Raw genomic sequence first — 20,962 nt, forward strand, 5'->3', positions numbered from 1 at the left:
CCACAATCCAATCATTTCTACACCTCGTGCAGATCTGGCAAGGATGGGGAAATGGAGCTTTCTGCAAACCTTTCAGAGCTCTGCAGAAATTGCCCAAATCCCGCTGATCCAAGCAGAGATTTCCTCTCTGCAGAGGTTTGCAGCCTCTGCAGGCAGAGTTCTCAGGCAGGAATAACGATGAAATTCTGTAGGATGGCTCATAAACCAGGGGGGGGGGGGAAATTCATTTCCTACTCAAAAATTCCCAAGGGCTCATTCCCAAAGGGCCACGGGGCTGCTGTGGAGTGCTGGCTCCCCTTCCACCCCACGGCTCAGCCTGGACACAAAACTGGGACTGAGGGAAAAGCTGCAGGCTGGGTCCAGCTCACAGAGCTCCACTGGCAGCCCCAGGGTTAACCACGAGCCCAAAATCCCAGGGACTGAGGGAAAATGGGTGGGCAGGGTCCAGCTCCCAGCACTGGGAGCACCAGAATGAACCCCAAGGCACCAAATCCCAGGGACTGAGGGAAAACCAGGGTCCAACTCCTAACACTGGGAGCACCAGGATGAACTAAAGGCACCAAATCCCAGGGACTGAGGGAAAACACTCCATGGCCCTGGGTTAACCATGAGGCACCAAATCCCAGGGACTGATGGAAAACAAGTGGGCAGAGTTTGGCTCCCAGCACTGGGAGCACCAGAGTGAACCACAAACCCCAAAATCCCAGGGATTGAGGGAAAAACTGTCCATGGCACTGGGTTAACCATGGGGTTAACCACAAGCCCCAAAATCCCAGCGTTTGAGGGAAAACCAGGGTCCAGTTCCCAACACTGGGAGCACCAGGATGAACCAAAGGTACCAAATCCCAGGAATTGAGGAAAAACTGTCCATGGCCCTGGCAGCCCCAGGGTTAACCACGAACCCCAAAATCCCAGCGATTGAGGGAAAATCAGGGTCCAGCTCCCAGCACTGGGAGCACCAGAGTGAACCAAAGACACCAAATCCCAGGGATTGAGGGAAAACTCTCCATGGCCCTGGCAGCCCCAGGGTTAACCACAAGCCCCAAAATCCCAGGGATTGAAGGAAAACTCTCCACGGCCCTGGCAGCCCCAGGGTTAACCACAGCAGCGCCCTGCGAGGCAGCAGCGATTTCTGCTTTATTTCAGCAGGGGAAGTGTGTCCCGGCCTGATTAGCCCAATGGTTTCCTCTTTTCCCATAACCTCCAGACCCCCATGGCCTAAGTGTTTACTTTCTGAAATAAAAAATCTGCCAGTGTTTTTCTTTTTTGCGGGGCATGTGTATTTTGGGAGGACTCGGGGGGGGTTGAATGGGACGGGAGGGCTGGAGAACCCCTCCCTCCCCTCTCCCACCCCTCACCCCCAGCGCCTTCCCAGCTGCAGCCTCGGAGCTGAGACTTCTGGCTTGGATGTGAGGAAGAGAGAGAAATGCATTAATGAGAGAGTTCAGGCTCTTTCTCCAGCAGCCATAAACACGGGGAACATCTGGAGGGAGGGAGGGAGGGAGGGAGGGAGAGGTGCTGGAGCTGCCAGGAGCTGAAGGGATCAGGCTGTGGCTCTTTGCAGGGTCCTGGATTCCCCACAGCCCCTCTGCCAGCCCTGCTGTGCATCCCACTGTCCATCCAAGGGGGAAAACACAACCAGAGAATCCTAAAGCTTGGAGAAACCCTCTGAGATCATCCTCCAGCACTAAACTGTGTCCCCCAGTGCCACATTTTTTGAACAGCTCAAGGGTCAGGGATTCCACCACTCCTCTGGGAAGCCTGTCCCAAATATCTCCTCATTTCTGCTGCCCTCCCCTAAGTGCTGCCACCAGGGCTGGCCATGGGGAACCAAACCCTCTGCTCATGGTTCTGAGGAATTTTCTCGAGAAGGCTCAACCACCACACCCCCCTCTCCCTGCCCAGTTTCCCTTTGTGTGGCCTGGTCTGCTGGTGGAGGATGGTTTCTGGTGGTGCAGGATGGTTTCCTCCCCTGGAACACCAAACAGGTACATCCAGCTGGCTCCATCCCTGCAGAGGGGTCAGTGCTGCTCCAAGGGCACCCCAAAACTCTGAGAGCTCTTCTGCAGGGAGCCCCAGGGTATCACAGACTGGGCTCTACATCCTTTTATCCCTTCCTGCAGCCACACTGGAGCTCTTGGTGCTGCTGCTTGTTTTCCTGGCTGGCCCAGGGCTGATCCTGGCTATTCCAGGGCTGATCCTGGCTGGCCCAGGGATGATCCTGGCTACTCCATGGATGATCCTGGCTGCTCCAGGACTGATACTGGCTGGCCCAGAAAAGGCCTGACTGCTCCAGGGCCGATCCTGGCTGGCCCAGGTCTGATTCTGGCTACTCCATGGATGATCCTGGCTACTCCAGGGCTGATCTTGGCTGGCCCAGGGATGGTCCTGACTGGCCCAGGGCTGATCCTGGCTACTCCATGGATGATCCTGGCTGCTCCAGGACTGATCCTGGTTGGCCCAGGGAAGGGCTGGCTGGCCCAGGAATGGTCCTGGCCGTCCTGCAGCCATCAGCAGCAGCAGCAGCAGCAGCAGCAGCTGTGCGTGCCCCCGGAGAAGGCGCCCATTCATCTCTGAGCGTGCGGGGGAGGCAGCACAGCACAGGGGAGGGGGAAGTGTTGGAGGAGGCTGAGAAAAGGAAGGAGGCTGCAGTTAAAAATAGGATAAAAGGACATGAAAAAAAAAAAAAAAAAAAAAAAAAAAAAAAAAAAAAAAAAAAAAAAAAGGAAAAAAGCTTTGCTTGGAAAATGCTCTGCAGCTGGAGAAACCATCGGGCTGAGCCTGGTCAGCTTTACCTTCACCCCCTCCTCCTCCTCCTCCTCCCCAAGCCCCTTCCCCTGAGCGTGGGCCTGGAATAAAGCCCAGAAACCGCCCACGGAAAACCTTTTCCTGTGGGTTCTCCACTGGGACCAGAGCAGGGAGAGGAGGGCACACGTGTGGAAAATCAGGGAGGTTTGGCCACAGATCTGGGGGGAACTGTGGGACATTGGGAGGGCTGGAAATAGGGATGGGAACAGGGATGGAGCAGGGATGGGAACAGGGATGGGAACAGGGATGGAGCAGGGATGGGAACAGGGATGGGAACAGGGATGGGAGAGGGATGGAGCAGGGATGGGAACAGGGATAGGAGAGGGATGGAGCAGGGATGGGAACAGGGATGGGAACAGGGATGGAGCAGGGATAGAACAGGGATAGAACAGGGATGGAGCAGGGATGGAGCAGGGATGGAACAGGGATGGGAACAGGGATAGGAGAGGGATGGAGCAGGGATGGGAACAGGGATGGGAGAGGGATGGGAGAGGGATGGAGCAGGGATGGGAACAGGGATGGGAGAGGGATGGGAGAGGGATGGAGCAGGGATGGGAACAGGGATGGGAGAGGGATGGAGCAGGGATGGGAACAGGGATGGGAACAGGGATGGGAGAGGGATGGAGCAGGGATGGGAACAGGGATGGGAACAGGGATGGAGCAGGGATGGGAACAGGGATGGGAGAGGGATGGAGCAGGGATGGGAACAGGGATGGGAACAGGGATGGAGCAGGGATGGGAACAGGGATGGGAGAGGGATGGAGCAGGGATGGGAACAGGGATAGGAGAGGGATGGAGCAGGGATGGGAACAGGGATGGGAACAGGGATGGAGCAGGGATGGGAACAGGGATGGGAGAGGGATGGAGCAGGGATGGGAACAGGGATGGGAACAGGGATGGAGCAGGGATGGAAGGAGGATCACAGGGTCAGCAGGGTGGGGGCACAGGGGAATTGTCCACCCCACCCTGTGAGGGCAGAGCAGAGAAAGTGAGGGGTTTCAGCACAAACTGAGGGGTTCCTCCAGCTGCAAGGGCTTGGCTCTCCTGGCCCGACCAGCTCAACACCAGGGCAGCCCAGGCTGTGAGGAATTGATGTCTGTGAAACACCAGCTCTGCTTTTTGCTCTTCAAAAGATCCCTGGAATTGTTCAAGGCCAGCCTGGATCAGGCTCAAAGCCACCTGCTCTGGTGGAAGGTGTCCCTGCACATGGAATGAGATGATCCATAAGGTTCCTTCAAGCCATTCCAGGATTCTGTGATTAATTTCTCAGTGAAACCACGAGCAGTCCCCCAAATGCTCCAAAAATATCCCAAAAGCCTGTGAATACCTTCACTCCAAGGGTGCTAATTCAGCACAACAGTTGTAGCAATTCCTTCCGCTGGAGTCAGGGTTGTTCCATCCCTCAGTGCCATTAACAACAGGTTTATCTCCCCTGTCAGTCAAGAAAACAAACCCACTCTGAGGTCTGTTAAAGTGCCCTTGGCTCCTAAAGGCAGCACAGCCAGCACTGTGTCCGTGCTGAAACTGTAATGGAATCACAGAATCCTGCAGTGGTTTGGGCAGAAAGGAACCTTAAAGATCATCCTCATTCCAGCCCTTGCACCACCTGGTTGCCCCGCCCCAGATCAGGTTACTCAGAGACCCACAATAATTTGATAATTCCACTGGCAAATATTTTCTTCCACTCCAGTGTTGCCCTGATTTTTCTTGCTTTCAAGTGTTTGAATTTTTGCAGCACGATTCTCACACAGCTTCATGTAAACTATATGTATTTTTAGAAATTATCTTGTGTTTTGCATAGTTCTTCTCTGAGAGGAGAATTTGATTGATAGTAAGAGTGACCAATGAGGTCCATGAGGTTGTGACTTTCTTTGGCCAATCCTGGCCTTCTGTAAAAAGTGTATATAAAGTGATGGAGTCAGAAAATAAAGAAGTTTTCCATGTCTGACCTGCTGCTGCCTGCTGTCCTCTGTGTGGCTCTGCACCCACATCACAATTCGTGTCCCCTCTGAGTGAGGCGACTCCACTCCAGTTTTACACCCAACATCACATAATCCAAAAACCATTCCCAGGGAGGAATATCAGGATCCCATTTCCTTACGGATTCACCATCAGGAAATAAATGTGGCTTTGGGGCAGCTGCAGTTGTGTCTCAGACAGAGCTGCCTTTACAGTCCTGGTGCAGAACTCCTGCCACAGCCCCCTCTGGATGGCCTTTTGTCACCTCTGGGATGGTTCTTTCCTTCCCTGGGCAGTGACATTCCCAATGTGGGCACCACACATTGTGGTACAAGCTGACAAATTAAACCGACTCCAGTCCATTTTTAAATGTTGGCCTTCCAAGCAAAAATAAAATAAAAAAAAAAAAAAAAAAAAAAAAAATTCAAACTCCACCCCTTCTTGCTTTATCTATGAGCTAAATCCACATCAGGCTTTTCTTTATCCATATCACAGGATAATCTTATCAGCTTCAAGCACAATGCAAATAAACTTGCCCCAGCTTCAAAGGCAAAAAGCATCTTCCCTAAACATAAGCAGCCCTCAAACTCTTCGAAATGTTGTGGGTTTCTATTGCAGGAGGATATATTCACACTTGCATTTTCCTTGTTGACTTGTTTCTTTCACCAACATCAAGACCATGAAAACCAAAATAGCCTCTGGTGCAGCAGAAGAATAGATGACAAATGGTTTTCATGTGCAGCCGAGACACAAAGGAGAAATGAAAGGCTGTTCCTGGCCCCATATACAAATAAGAGTTTCCTCTCGTTTAAAATTAGAAACTGCTCTAGACTGAAGAAACAGCGACATTAAAAAATAACAAATCAGAGAAAGAGCACCTTGCATTGCAATGGGAAGAACTGAAAAGTCATTTTAGGTATTACAAGAGACCCAGGGGCCTGTCCTGCTCATCCCAACTCACTAGAAGAAGGAGCAAAACCTGTAAAAGACAGCAAAACTTGGATTTTTTTTTTCCCCCTGGCTTCACTAATGTTTGAGTCAGGCTCCAGCCTCTGCAAGAAGAAAGTTCACAGAGCCATGGTGGGGTAGGGCAGATTTGGGCTGCAGATATGCTGGTCCCTGGAGAGAGCACGTCCACAGAAAACGGGAGAGGGTTGGGAAAAAAAAGCCCTAAAAAAAAAACTTTCCAGGCACAGACTTGCAAAATGTTTGAGCAAATCCAAATGCTGCCAGGGCAGATTTCATCAGAGCAGAGCTGACATCACGCTGAGAGAGGTCACCCACGGGAGCTGAGCAAAGAGCTGGAATCAGGACGCCTGGGAATAGCAGAGGGGCTTTGCCCTGGCCACAGGCACAGCTCTCTGTGTCCATCTCCTGCTCACACTCAAGTGCTCACCAAGGGAGAAAGGGGAAAATAAAAATACAAAACTCCAATGCCTGAACCTTTGCCAAGGAGAGATTTCAAACTGCACATTCGACCTCAGCAGTGGCTGGTTCTGCTGAAGTGCTCAGCTGCAGAAAGTCTCTGCACACCAGGGCTTTCCTCCCCAGGGGCCAGAGAGTGATACTAATGAGCAGGAGCAGCTCACAGGAGAGCAGAGCACACCACAGAAAAGCTTACACGGGGTTTAAGCGCTTCAGGACAGGCTTATGTGGGGCTGAAGTGAAACATAAACTTCATCTTGGCCCTTGGCAAAGGTCACTGCTGTGCAATTCAAGCTCTTTCTCTTGGTTCTGTGGTTGGGCTGTGCTGGGAATGCCTGAGCCTTGAGCTGCTCCCTCCTCACCCTCCCCAGGCCAGGGAACATCTGCCCTGCCAGCTGCTCACACAGAGGAGTCCTGCAATCCCAGGATGGGCTTAAAGTTATCTCATTCCTCCCCACCTTCCATGTCACGAGAAACAGCCCAAAGTCCAAGCTCAGCATGAAAATTCATGTGTTGGGGCAAGAATCAGACTCTGGTGCTTTTCTAACAGCTTCCAAACCATAAAGGTGTAGGAGGAGAAATCAGTTAGACCCAGGTGGGGAAGATATTCCCTTGGCCCAGGCAGGGAAGACATTCCCTGCTCCCAGGCAGGGAGTTGCTTTAGCTGATGGCCCATTGTGGCCTCTCATCTCCAGCTCTGTGACCACCAACCCCCCAAAGAATCATAAAATCCCAAAATGGGGTTGGAAGAGACCTTAAAGCCCATCAAGTACCACCCCTTGCAATGGGCAGTGACACTTCCCAATATCCCAGGCTGTCCCAAGTTCCAGGGCTGGGGCAGCCACAGCTGCTCTGGGCACCTTGTTGAGTTACAGGAGACCCAAATTTACCACCAGGGTGGAATGGAAATTTGGGAATTCCCTGTTTCCCTTCAAGCCTTCATGGACGCCACTTTCCAAAGGCACCAACCAGGAGCCAGGACATCAGTCCTGCTGCAAACACCAGGAGAAATGCAGAGGATGCAACAGCAGCTTGGCAGGTCCACCCTGCCCATGGGACCCTCCCAAAGCCCCTGATGCTGCTCTGGCATGCAAGGGAGGTGCACACAGAGCTTCAAAACTCCAAAAATCAGCAAAAGCACCAGCTGAAAGGGGAAGGGAGTTCTCCCACACCACGACAGAGAAGAAGGAATTTTCCATCCTTCAGCATCACTTCCACAGGAGGACAATAGATACAGAAAATCCCCATATTTCAGGTTTTTTTCTGCTTTCTGGGCCAATCTTCACTAAGGGACAAGTGACACCACCAGGGCACAGGTACCAACCTTGTTGCCCTGCATTTTCTTGCTTTCAAGTGTTTGAATCTTTGCAGCCTGATTCTCACATTGTTTCATGTAAACTCTATGTATTTTTAGAATTTATCTTGTGTTTTGCATAGTTGTTCTCTGAGAGGAGAACTTGACTGACGGTCACAGTGACCAATGAGGTCCATGAGGTCGTGCCCCTTTTTGGCCAATCCTTGGTTTTTGTATAAAGTGTTTATAAGTTGATGGAGTCAGAAAATCAAGATTTCCATGTCTGACCTGCTGCTGCCTGCTGTCCTCTGACCCACATCACAACCTGTGACCCCTCTGAGTGAGGGGACCACACAACCTTGTGATGCTGTGCCTGAGGGAGTCACAAAGGGCAAAAAACCCCAATAAATGAAGGGGATTTTTTCTGCCCCAAGGACTAGGGGCAGAAAGCAAATCTGGAAGGACACCACAAACAGAACCTGGTAGGGATCCAGCCTCATTTTTTCCAGCCGAGGCTGCTCTGAGCCCCCCCAGCACAGGGAAAATGCCACCCCCATGTCACATCCCACCCCAACCCCAATGTCCTACCCGTGCTGTAGTGCTCCAGCCCCGTGGGCACCTCCTGCGTGGTGGCCTCATCCCACAGAGGACAGCAGGGCCGGGGAGGGCAGCAGGACACCTGGAAGCCACACGTCACCCAGGGCTCCTCGCAGGGACCTTGTTTCTGGAAGGAGCAGAGGGGAACTGTCAGCAGGGGAGAGGGACCCCAAAATTTTGGTTTTCCCCCAAAGTCAGGCTGCAGGTCCTGCTGTGGCAGATCCCAGCTTGTCTGGCTGAGGGTCAAAAAGGGTCTTTTTTAAACCAGTATGAGGAAAAATTGAAGGTCAGAGTGAGGCTGAGCTTGGTGGGATTTCAGCCTGGGGGACACTCTCTGTGACAGGGGTTTGTTTCACTCCCCATAATTGGGATTATAATTTTTAGGCAGCAAAAGGCCCCAAAAATCCCCCAAAATGTGGGGACAGTCTGCACCCAGCCCTGTGGGGGAGCCTGATCCCAGCTGTCAGATTTATGTTCCTCTTTATAGGGATATTATTTGGGATTATTTTCTTGATATTTGGGTATTTATGTTTATATAAATATTTATAAATATAAATATAAATATAAATATAAATATATTTTATTGTTGAGTACACAGACATGTTTATACATGTGGTGTGCACACATGGGTATGTGAGTTACAAACATATAATATAATATAATATAATATAATATAATATAATATAATATGTCTTATATAATGTATATAATAAAATGTATTATTATCCAAACATTATATAATTATTATTATTATGTATTATTATACTATATAATTATTATTATATAATGTATTATTATGTGCTAACACAATATATATTTTAGATATACTGATTATATGTGTGATATGAGCATTTATACACCCACACCCATGTAATCCTGGCTTATAACTCAATATAAATTACACATTTATTTTTATTGTATATGAAGCCAAAATTATAAGGAAAAATATTTATTAGACATATATATATATGAGGTCTTTATTAGACATATATAGAGAGACATATATATGTCTAATATATATTTTAAATATATATATAAAAATATATAAATATACATATATATAAGATATATATATATATCTTTTTAGATTGGGAACAAAGCTTTAATAAATGATCCCAGGATATAATTTTAATTTTATTTTGTACACACCTATTTTATACATATATATTTATATACATAATGTGTGAATATACATATTTATTACACCATATTTATTACACACATCTGTATATACATATATATATAATATATATAAATATATAAATATATATAATTTTTAATTTTTTTTTTCCATGGGCACACACACATATACAAATATACCATACAATAAATGCATTGCATTCCTTTGTCTCCCTAGAAGAAGACAATACCATGCACACATCTATAAATAAAATACAGGATGTTTGAATTTTTTATCATTGTTACCATTTCCCTGCGGGGGAATAGATTTCCTTGATGGCAAATCAATATTTAAAAGCCAAATGCTGGCTTGGAACCATTTAAGGGAAAGCTATGGAGCTGCCTTGGGAATATTTCCTGGCTCAGGGTGGGCTTTTCTTCCTGATTTGGGGGAAATGTTGGGTTTTAGCACAAGTTCTGTGCAGCCTGAGGTGTCAGCCCAGAGCTTATCTGACCTCTAACGCTCAGCAGTTCTTTGGAAAAATGGTTAAAAATATCATTTTTCTAAAAAGAGATCTGATTTCCCTGAATATAGCTCTGATTTATTTAAATATGGACCAGATTTCCCTAAAAAAAAAAAAAAGGCTCAAATCCCTGCCCAACCTGTCCCAGGATCACACTCCAACCTTTATTTTACACAACCTCCCATCAGCTGTGAACAGAACAGAGCTGGTTTGGGATGGGGAGCACTGGGGTGATCCCAAAACTCCAGAACAGGGTGGGAACCTTTCCCAAGTCCTGCCCTGCCCTGTGCTGATCCCACTGATCCCAAACCCCAGAGCACCACAGGAACCTTTCCCAACTCCTGCCCTGCTCTGTGTTGGTCCCATTGACCCAAAACCCCAGAACAGCACAGGAACCTTTCCCAAATATTGCACTGCCCTGTGCTGATCCCATTGATCCAAAACTTCAGAACACCACGGGAACCTTTCCCAAATCCTGCCCTGCCCTGTTCTGTGCTGGTCCCATTGATCCCAAACTCCAGAGCACCATGAGAACCTTTCCCAAGTCCTTCCCTGCTCTGTGCTGGTCCCACTGACCCAAAATTCCAGACCAGCACAGGAACCTTTCCCAAATCCTGCCCTGCCCTGTGCTGGTCCCACTGTTCCCAGGAGCAGGTCAGCAGACGGAGCAGGCAGACAATGCCCCCCTGCCAATCCTCCCGACACAAGCGCAGGAAATCCGATGCAGGGTCCCGTTTCCAGGGGAGGCTTGCAGGCTCCAGGGGAGGTTTGCAGGCTCCGGAGGGTCAGGGAAGCTCTGGGTAAACACTTGGAGTTCAGGACTGCTCTGAACCACTTAAAACCTTGGATAGTTAGGTCAGGGCTGGAGGAATCACAGCAACCTGAGAGAAAACTGCTGGGGGAGGAAACCAGCCCCAATTCCTGTCTGTTATAGGGTCATGGAGGGATTGGGATTGGAAGGGACCCTAAAACTGTCTCACTCCAACCTCTGCCATGGGCAGGGACACCTTCAACTGTCCCAGGCTGCTCCAAGCCCCAAAGTCCAACCTGGCCTTGGACACTGCCAGGGGTCCAGGGGCAGCCACAGCTTCTCTGGGCACCCTGTGCCAGGGCCTGCCCACCCTCCCAGGGGCAAATTCTCACTAAAATCCCATCTGTGCCCACCCTCATTCAGTGCAAGGCCATTCCCCCTTGTCCTGTCCATTCCTTACCATCATTCCAGGCCGAGCCAAAGGATAAGGAGCTGAGTTTCCAATGGTTGTGTCCATATAATAACTCATCATCCTGGGGGTGCCTGCAGGAGTGGAGAGGGGCATTAGATTTTCCATGCCATAAAAACTGGCAGAACCAGCTAAATCCATACTTCCCACAGCTGCCTGAAGCTTGGAGCAGACTGTCACCTTAGGGAGTTTAGGCTGGGAAAGTTGAGAGGGAAAAAATACCTGGATTAATAGGAAATATTGTGATTAGAGGGGCGGTATCAACAATGCAGCCCCCAGATGCAGGAGTGTAACCAGGGCAGGGCCTGACAATGGGGAATGAATTATCACCTGCAAGCCCAGAGAGCTGCTCTGATGGAAGATGAGATCATATTTCCTTTGCTGGAGAATAGGTGGGAAATCGTTGCCAGTTTTTTTTTTCTTTTGAAAGAGGAAAAAAAAATAATAAAAAAGGCAGTTTGTTGAGATCAACACCTTTCCTGTGAAAGCTTTGTCAGGCCCAGCCTGTCTCACAAAGAACTTTGCTGTTTGCAGGACACATCCCCTGTTTTTATCCACACGAGCTTAGGCTTCCCTGGCTGAATTTCTGCCGTGAAATTCATGGCATCCCTCACAGGGGATTCACTCCCCTGGGCAAATCATCCTGCCAGAGCTGCTCATTAGCTGAGATTTTTAATCCTCAGTGAAGACATTTGTGTGGCTGGGGCGGAGGAGCTGAGATGTGGGTGTGATATCAGAGGTGTGGGTGTTTCTCCCTCTCCCCTTGCAGTGCAAGGGAAAGTGCAGGGCCAAGGCAGTGTCTGTGCTCTGGGGGATGTGACTCCGAGGGAAAAGGGAAGGGGAACAGCCTGGCAGGATGGGACTGGAGCCAAGGGGATGCAGAGGAGCTGCTTTAACCTCCCTGAGGACACGGCTCCAGCTCCTGGGGAGCATCTCTGTGTCCCTGCAGAGCCCTGGGCTGTGAGCACTGCAGCTGCAACCCCTGCCTGAGTTATTACAGCAAAACCCCAGAACCCTCAACCCAGCACTGCCAGGCCCACCACTACCCCAAGTGCCACTTTAGACATTTTTTTTTAACACTTCCAGGGGAGGTGACTGCACCATGCCCTGGGCAGCTGTGCCAGTGCTTGGCAAACCTTTGAGTGAAGGAACTTTCCTGATATCCAACCTCAGCCTCTCCTGCTGCAGCCTGGGGCTGTTTCCTTTACTCCTGTCACCTGTTCCCTGGGAGAGCAGCCTGAACTCCCCTGGATGTCCCTTCCTTACAGAGCCAGGAGATCCCTCTGAGCCTCCTTTTCCTCCAGGCTGAGCCCCTGTCCCAGCTCCCTCCCCAGACTCATTCTCCACACGGTTTGTGCTCAGCTCCTGTGAGAGAGGAGCCTCACGCTGCAGGTTGGGACTGCAGGGATGGGCTTATGTGACACACGGGGAAACCCTGGGGATGGAGCTTCAAAATGAGTTATTGGAGCCTTTTCCCAGCACAGCAAAGGCTCCAGCTCCCCAGTGCCCAGAACACCAGAGGGTTTCATCTTCACACCAGCCTCAGCTCCCACCCCACAGCCTGTTGGGCTGGAAGTGCTCCAGCTCTGCAGTTTCTGCTCACAATTGCACAGCAGATCTCCTGGTGCTGCCTCAAGAGCCATTGCAATGGCAGCCCTGGCTGTTTGTCCATCCTGAGTGTGTCTCAGGGTGGGACTTTTAAAAGGCTGCAGTGGTTTTAATTGATATTCTAAGTGACAGGAGCTTGGTGCTGCCTCATTGCTCCAGTCTGGGCAGCAGCAAAGCACCTCTGCCTGCAGAAAGCAAGTGGCTGCCTCCAGGAGAGGGAGGTGGGAGATCCAGAGCAGGCAGGAACGATCCTGGTGTCTCCTGGCAGCCCTGTGTGCAGTGTCTGTGCCCCAAAAGTGCCCCCAAAATAACAGAAATGATGCTCTCCCTTTCTCCAGCCTTGGGTAGAGATGTGCTGCCACAACCCTGCCTTCTTTCTGACCAAAATCTGGATTGTTTTCTTGAAAGCAACGACCTCCAGATACCTTGAGAGCTTTCCTCAGGAGAACCATCACAACCACGTCACCTCCAGCCTCCACTTCTACCCTGGACTCTTGAACATCTCCTGGGGGCACTGGGATCCCCTCGCAGCCCTCCCTGTGCTCCTTTTCCCTGGAGCTCTGGGATCCCCTCCAAGCCCTCCCTGTGCTCCTTCCCCCCCTGGGGGCTCTGGGATCCTCTCCCGGCCCTCCCTGTGCTCCTTCCCCCCCTGGGGGCTCTGGGATCCTCTCCCGGCCCTCCCTGTGCTCCTTTTCCCTGGAGCTCTGGGATCCTCTCCCAGCCCTCCCTGTGCTCTTCCCCCAGGGCTGTGCTGCTGTCTGGGCTCTCTGCAGTTCTCCACCCTCCAGGGAAGGGCAGGGCTGCTCTGGCTGTGTCTCACTCATCACCTCAGCAAACAGGGACCCCCCAGAGCATCTCCCCTGCGCCCTGTGAGTAATGGCCCAGCACAAAACACCTGCGTGTGCACGGTATTAAATTATCATCATCATTTCCTGCTGGTTATTACTAACGCTGCCTCAAACACCAGCAGATTTTTTTTTATTATTATTTTTTCAAACTTCTCTTTTTTTTTTTTTTTTTTTTTTTTTTAATTCACGAGACTGCAAAATCTACCCCCCCTCCCTACGCGGTGGTGGAAGAACAAGCAGCTGGTTTCTCTTTGTACCCAAGAAACCACACCGAGTGTGAGTTAGTGTGGCTGAGAAGGTTTAACTGAGCTCAGCTCTGTGCACGCCCTGCCAGCCCACCCCGACCAGGCGTTAAAAATCTCCCTGCAGCTGGGGCAGGCAGAGTGTGTGTGGAGCCATTGCTGCACCCTGAGCCAGCACACAACCTTTGGGGTCCAAGGAAAAAGCTCATCCTGTTCCACCTCATTCCATGGGACATTTTCCATGAGATCAGGGTGCTCCAAGCCCTGTCCCCACCTGGCCTTGAGCATTTCCAGGGTGCAGCATCCCTTTGTTATAAATGTATATTATAAAATTGGCTTTTTGCAAGGTGGGTGCTGTATGATTAATAATGTTGTGGTGAGGATATAGGATATAAGTTTTGTATTTCTGCTATTAGTAAAAGAAGATTAGGCATAGTGGGAGTAGTTGATATAAATATGCTTAAACTGTCTGTTTGGTCAGAATAACATCAGTGAACATGTAAAGACTCTGCTGTTGATACACCAGCTATCAGCATCCACCACCTAAAGAAAGTCTGGACCAAAACCCAAGCTAAAGGCAATAATGAAGACATAGCCCAGAAACACAAATGCTCTAAAAAGGTGAACCCAAAAAGAGACCATGAAAAACAGTTCCTAAAATATAGAAACTAGTTTATGGAAATATATGAATATTCACAAACTGATGCAATAGAAAGGGTGTTTAATGAATGTCTCTGATATGGCAAAGTGTGGACTTGGCTGAGTCAAGTCACCTGGCCATACTTTGCTTTTTTTATCTCCTAATTGTCTTAATTTTTTAAATTAAACATATTTCTTCAAATTTACCAAAAAGTGACCCTCGTTTTTCACACCTGGCACGAAGGGCACCCCCTAAGGCAGGGCAAGGTGCTCAACCCAGCCCACCCCACACCTGAGCCCATGGGAACACATGGGAACCATCTCAGGGCTGGCCTTGCCCTAAAACAAAGGCTGATGAAGCCAAAGGAGGTGAGATGGAGCCAGGGAGGGCTGTGGGCTGCTCACCACAGTGACACGGTGACACGGTGACATGTCACTGATGCAGTGACACCCACGAGTCCCAGAGAGCAGCCAAAGAGCAGGAGCAGCTCTGTTCTCTGCCTTGCAGCTCTGTTCTCTGCCCTGCAGCTCATGCAGCATCACCTGGGGTTTGGTTTGGGGTTTTTTCCCCCCTTTGATGGAGCAGCAGCTCTCGAGAGCCGCCTTCACGCCTGGCTGGGTGTCGTTTGCATCTTTCTCAGGCTGAACCTTCCAGCAAGGCACCGCACGCTGCTGCTCGAGGCCGGGGCTGTGCAGTGACAGCAGCACCACCAAACCCATCCTGACACCCAGGACGGGCCTCACCCAGCCAGGAATAGCAATAGGATTTAAGCAGAGCTGCCAAACAGCCCCAGAAACTCCCACAGCAGCCTGCAAGAGGTGAATTAGCATCTCTAGACAGCAGCTCCAGGACATTAAGGGCCAGTTGCTTTCTGGTTTCTCTTCCCCCTCCAAACTGAGCTGTTAAAAAGCACAAAGAGAGGGGCGGGAGCACAACACAAAACTCAGCGAGGATTTGCATCCCCATATCTGTGGGTTCAAGAGAAGTCCTGGTTAAACACAAACTAAACCAGTTCCCCAATCTGACACGGGTTTTGTGGGTTAAAGGACAGAGAAACACGGGCTGGAGGATGTGGAAAGGACCTGGAATTGTGGGATCTCTGAAGGAGGAATCCCAAAAGAGACCAGTCCAAGGCCTCAGAAGGTGCCAAGCCCTGCTGGAAAAGGGGAGTGAGCAGATCCTGTGCATGGAATAATTCCTGGAAAATCTGGAAAAGCAGAATTGTACTTGTGGAATAATTCCTGTGCTCTGGAAAAGCACAATCCTGGTCATGAAATAATTCCTGTGCTCTGGAAAAGCAGAATTGTGCTTGTGGAATAATTCCTGTGCTCTGGAAAAGCACAATTGTGTTCATGGGATAAACCCTGTGCTCTAGAAGAGCAAAATTGTGCTCATGGAATAATTCCTGTGCTCATGGAATAATTCCTGTGCTCTAGAAAAGCACAATCCTGCTCATGGAATAAACCCTGTGCTCGTGGAATAAACCCTGTGCTCTGGAAAAGCACAGTTGTGCTCATGGAATAATTCCTGTGCTCTGGAAAAGCACAGTTGGGCTCATGGGATAAACCCTGTGCTCTGGAAAAGCACAGTTGTGCTCATGGAATAATTCCCGTGCTCATGGAATAATTCCTGTGCTCTGGAAAAGCACAATCCTGGTCATAGAATAAACCCTGTGCTCTGGGAAGGAACAATTGGGCTCATGGAGTAAACCCTGTGCTCTGGAAAAGCACAATCCTGGTCATAGAATAATCCCTGTGCTCTGGAAAGGCGGCTGTGGAAGGGGAGGCAGAGGCAGCACAGAGGGAGCTCTGCTTTGCCTTGTCCAGGCTAATTTTAACAGACCTTCCACCACTTCCCAGAGGAAACTACTTCACAGCCCAAAACGTCTCTCGCTGTCAGCAAGTTTCCCTGATGGCTCAGTGATATTTTGCCTCTCCTCAGCTTCCTCTAACACGAGCCCACGGAGCTGCTCTCCTCCCCTGGCTGCTGTCAGGGCTCAGCTCAGCTCCACTCCAGCCTGCAGCTCTCCGGGCAGGTAATTTGGCTGGTTCTGAGGAAATCACTGCAGATTTACATCGAGATAATCCAGAGGCAAGGCTTGCTGAGGGCTGCTGGAAAATACAGGGGGATCAGAAGCATTTGGTAAAATCCTTAATGACTGAACAGCTTGATTTCAGCCTTATTGTTTGCTCTGATTATTCCTGTCCTATGGTGAAAACATGTGTGGGAGAACCAGCATTAATTCTGGGGCTTGATCAAGCACCAGTCAAAGCTATTACACTCCTGGGTCATTTCTAAACTAAATTAAAATTTTAATTTCATTTCAACGTCCATCCCTCCTCTTTTACAAGGTTGGATTTGTTGGTTTTTTTTTTTTTTTTAATTTTAATTTTAAGTCAATTACCAAGCTTGGTTCAAAAAGGGAAAAGCTGTTTGTGCTCATGATTAACACACACATACACACATCCCCCTGCAGGAGTTGAAATGAATAGTAGAATATAGTGAACTTTTTTTCTGATGGATATATAAAGACATTTAAGGGATTTTTCATGCAATGTTTTAGTTTTACGTGTTTTTAGGGATAGGAAAAGGGAAATGGAGCAAAAGACATTTCAGAGTATTTTCATACAATGTTTTAGTTTTATGGTTTTTTAGGGATAGGAAAAGGGAAATGCCACAGTGAGTTCCCAGTGAGAAGAGACGACTCCCATCTCTATTTTTCCAGCTTAATGCTCCATCCACGGCTCTGCTGCAAAGTCCTGAGGCTCAGAGTGTTCCCAATTTCTCAGCTGCAGGACCACACTGAGCTCAGTCCCACATCCCCCAGCCCAGCTGGGCCAGCAGGGGAGGTGTCACACCTGGGACAGCACCAAACCCTCCCTGGGTGGTGTCACACTTGGGGAGCCACCAAACCCTCCTTGGGACACCTGGGACAGCACCAAACCCTCCTTGGGAGGTGTCACACCTGGGGCAGCACCAAACCCTCTCTGGGCACTTCCCTCCATCCCAATAAACCCAGAAAATCCCTTTTCCGTGGGGTCTGATAAAAATCCAGGAGGATGAGGCAGCACCAGCAACACCACCAAAGTATTTCTGGCTCCAAGCAGGTGAATCGAGGATTTAAAACCTGCAGCAACCCCCGGGCCGCCTGTGCGACCCAGCGCTGCTCAGTGATAACCAACTCATTTCTGCATCGAACAATAATTCATCATCTTTGAGAGGGTGGGGCAAAGAGCTGATGGAAATGAACATCCTTCCACCAGGCTTTAACCCTTGGGCTGCGGGCACTTTCCACCCCTTTCCTGGGGGAATTGGGGATTGTCCAGAATCCTCCTCCCATTCCTCAGCCCCGGACAAAATGAGCATCCCTAAGGCAGGAGCGGAATGATGGACAGAAAAGTGCTTTACCATGGTTTGGGACAGATGGGCCACGCTAAATCCCATGTTTTTAAAGATTTTTATAACTTCAGAGTGCTCGTACCCAATTCCCCGCAGGGCAGGGCAGTGGGTGATGCTGCAGTGAACAATGGGGCGTGTTCTGCATCCCTGTAAACACCCCGGGGGTCAAAGGGCAGGGAAAAGGTCACCCAGGGAAAGTCAGGGGGCGATGCTGAGGATGTGATTGCCGGGGGATTGGCGCTGGGGGGAAGGATGGGGCAGGAGCTGCCTCTCAGAGCATCCCTGGCTGCTCCTGAGGGGCTCTTCCCTCCCTCGGTGCCCCAGGGGATGTATATATATAAAAATTTTTGCCCGAGGGGGATGTATATACATAATTTTTTTTGCCCCAGGGGGATGTATATATATAAAATTTTTGCCCCAGGGGGATGTACATATATAAAAATTTTTGCCCCAGGGGGATGTATATACATAAATTTTTTTGCCCCAGGGGGATGTATATATATAATATTTTTTGCCCTAGGGGGATGTATATATATATAATTTTTTGCCTGACTGGGATGTATATAAATAATTTTTTTTTAAAGGGAAGCATCGTCTGAGACATTTACAGAAGATCCCGCGGTAGCAAAGACACAAATCAATTACTGGGCGAAACTTGGGATCCCAAGAGCCTTCCCCGCTCGGCTGGAATGGATTGGCATCTCCAGGGTGGTTAAAGTTTGGCCGAGGCTCACACAGCCCTCCTCGCTCTCTGTGCTTGCAGCAAACTGATTTTTCTCTACGTTTCTCCTGCTCATCCATCGATTACTCAGCTCTAATTGAGCCGAGATAAAGCCCCATGAGCAGACACAGAGTGAGCTGAGAGCAGGGGGCAGGCGGGACAGGCTTTGGGTGGGATGTCAGAGCTGTGGGCATTAAATCAGCCTGTTCTGGCTCAGGGCAGGCGGGACAGGCTTTGGGTGGGATGTCAGAGCTGTGCCCGTTAAATCAGCCTGTTCTGGCTCGGGGCAGGACGGACAGGTTTGGGTGGGATGTCAGAGCTGTGCCCATTAAATCAGCCTGTTCTGGCTCGGGGCAGCCACTGGGAGCTGCAGGGGGGTGTGAAGGGAGGGTTAATTGGGTCAGTTGTGGAATTGGCCTCTGTGCAGAGGAGACTCACACAGTGACACGGGCCAGGCTGGGGCAGAGCAAAAGGGGAAAGAACAGGGTCAGTCTGTCCCACTTCCCCCTGGGTGGGACCTGACCCCTCACACCTTCCCCATCCTCAGCCTCTCCCCTGGCACAGGGGTCTGGGCAGGGCTGGGAGCCCCCAGGATCCCTGTGGGACCTTCAGCAGGACACCTGGCCCATCCTGCCCAAATCCCCCCAAACCCTGCTCTTCACAGGGCTCCAACCCCTGGGGAAGGTGGGGTCACCTTGTGTGTCTCTGTCCCTCGACTTGCCAGGTGGGAAAGAGTTCTGTCACCTGGAGGGACACACAGCCCCCCCTAAAGCTCTGTGGTGACCTGAGGACAAGGGACACGCACATCCTCGGGCTTACATACACCCCCAGCCCCTGGGCAAGGAGAAAATGCCCCAAAAACTCAGGCTTGGCCCAAAACTCAGGTTTGGCCAGACATTATTTACACGGGAGGCAGGGGAAGGTGCAGACCCAGCGGGAATGGGCTGGAGGAGGAGAGAGCCCAGCCCCAGCCCCTGGGCAAGGAGAAAATGCCCCCAAAATTCAGGCTCACCCAAACCTCAGGCTTGCCTGGATATTATTTACACAGCAGGCAGGGGAAGGTGCAGACCTGGTGGAAATGGGCTGGAGGAGGAGAGAGCCCAGCCCCAGCCCCTGGGCAAGGAGAAAATGCTCCAAAACCTTGGGCTTGCCCCAAAACTGAGGTTTGCCCGAGAATTATTTACACGGCAGGCAGGGGAAGGTGCAGACCCAGCGGGAATGGGCTGGAGGAGGAGAATCCCCAGCTCAGCCCCAGCCCCCAAAGGCTCCAAGCACAGGATGGAGGCTGATGGTGACTCTGACACCCAGTGAGGGTGCTGGGGCAGTGATTTACAGCCCAAAGGGAAGGGGAGGCCTTGGCTGGGCTCCCCAGGGACTGACAATCCCCCTGCCTGGGCTGGCCGGGCAGGACTCTGCTCTTCCCGAGGGATGGCAGCTCATCCCTGCAGCTGTCACTGTCCCGCTGGTCCCCAGGGCAGACCCCGGTCCTGGGGCACTCAGGGCCCTCCAGGGGGGGCATCACCTGGAGGGGGCACAGCAAATCCCTCCAACCCTCCCTGCAGAGCAGGAACCAGCCCTGGGTCTGTCTGACCAACCCCAGGTAGTTCAGCTCTCCCCTCCCTCACAGCAAAACCAAACCAAGTTACACCAAAACCAAAGCAAATTACGCCAAAACCAAATCCCAACTCACAACAGCAAAGGAACTGCAAATTTAATTTGCTGTGCTAATGCCAGTGCACAGCCTTCCACCTCTATGGAGAAAATAATAATAATGTTCTCCTAAATCTCTCTATAAAAATCATGTACCAAATATTTATATATATATACATATTATATATATATTTTTTATACATATAAATATATATATATATATATTTTAAAGGGAAGCATAATCTGAGACATTTACAGAAGATCCTGCCGTAGCAGAGACACAAATCAATTACTGGGCGAAACTGGAAACTGGAGAGAGGAAAACTGGAGAGAGGAAAAGCAAATCGACCACAAACCAGACCTGACTGCCCTGAAAAATCCACAGGTCCCTCCAACCCCCTAAAGAGCCCCAGAGCCTCCCCCGGCACCACTTACGGCTGAAGGACCCGATGGGAAAAGCTCTTTGCTCCCCACGGCTCCCCACAGCGCTGTCCGCTCTCCTCCCCAGTACCTGGCGCTGCCGGAGCCGGGAGGATGGAAATAGCGATAAATGTTCCAGGCAGGGCTGTTATTCAGAGGGAGGGGGAGTGGTCAGCCCGAGCCCGGGACAGAGCCACCTCCGGCCGTGTCACAGCGCTGGGGACACAGAGCAGCCCCTGCCCCGGGTGGGGAGGGGGCACCCAGCCCTGCCAGCCCCGCTATGGGCGGCCTTTGGGTGCCCAGCCCTGGAAATGTCCACCCAGGGCTCCAGCCTGTCCGGGAGTGCTGCTGCAGCCCCGGGGTGCTGTGAGTTTATTCCTGCACAGGGACCGTGGTGGGGCTGCTGCAGCCCCTGGTGCCCAAATCCCAGCCCAGGTGGTGCCCCATGGCAGAAATCCCTCCTGGAGGGCTCCTGGCATTGATCCTGA

The 20,962-nt window shown here is 50.6% G+C and overlaps 1 protein-coding gene across 1 annotated transcript in view; it reads right to left on the reverse strand.

Moving 5' to 3' along the window:
* The window catches only part of ETS1 (ETS proto-oncogene 1, transcription factor), an 83,173-nt gene extending 62,592 nt beyond the window's left edge, over positions 1-20,581 (reverse strand). Inside the window, exons 1-3 of the mRNA XM_083877998.1 lie at positions 20,490-20,581; positions 10,938-11,020; positions 8,075-8,210 (exon numbers count right to left, since the gene is read on the reverse strand). Of these exons, the coding sequence (XP_083734124.1) occupies positions 8,075-8,210; positions 10,938-11,009 (208 nt within the window). The 5' untranslated portion in view covers positions 11,010-11,020; positions 20,490-20,581. The remainder of the gene's footprint in view (positions 1-8,074; positions 8,211-10,937; positions 11,021-20,489) is intronic.
* Between the last annotated feature and the right edge of the window lie 381 nt (positions 20,582-20,962).

The sequence above is a fragment of the Zosterops lateralis genome (genome assembly GCF_965231275.1).
Source record: "Zosterops lateralis genome assembly, chromosome: 25".
NCBI classification, from domain to species: Eukaryota; Metazoa; Chordata; class Aves; order Passeriformes; family Zosteropidae; genus Zosterops; species Zosterops lateralis.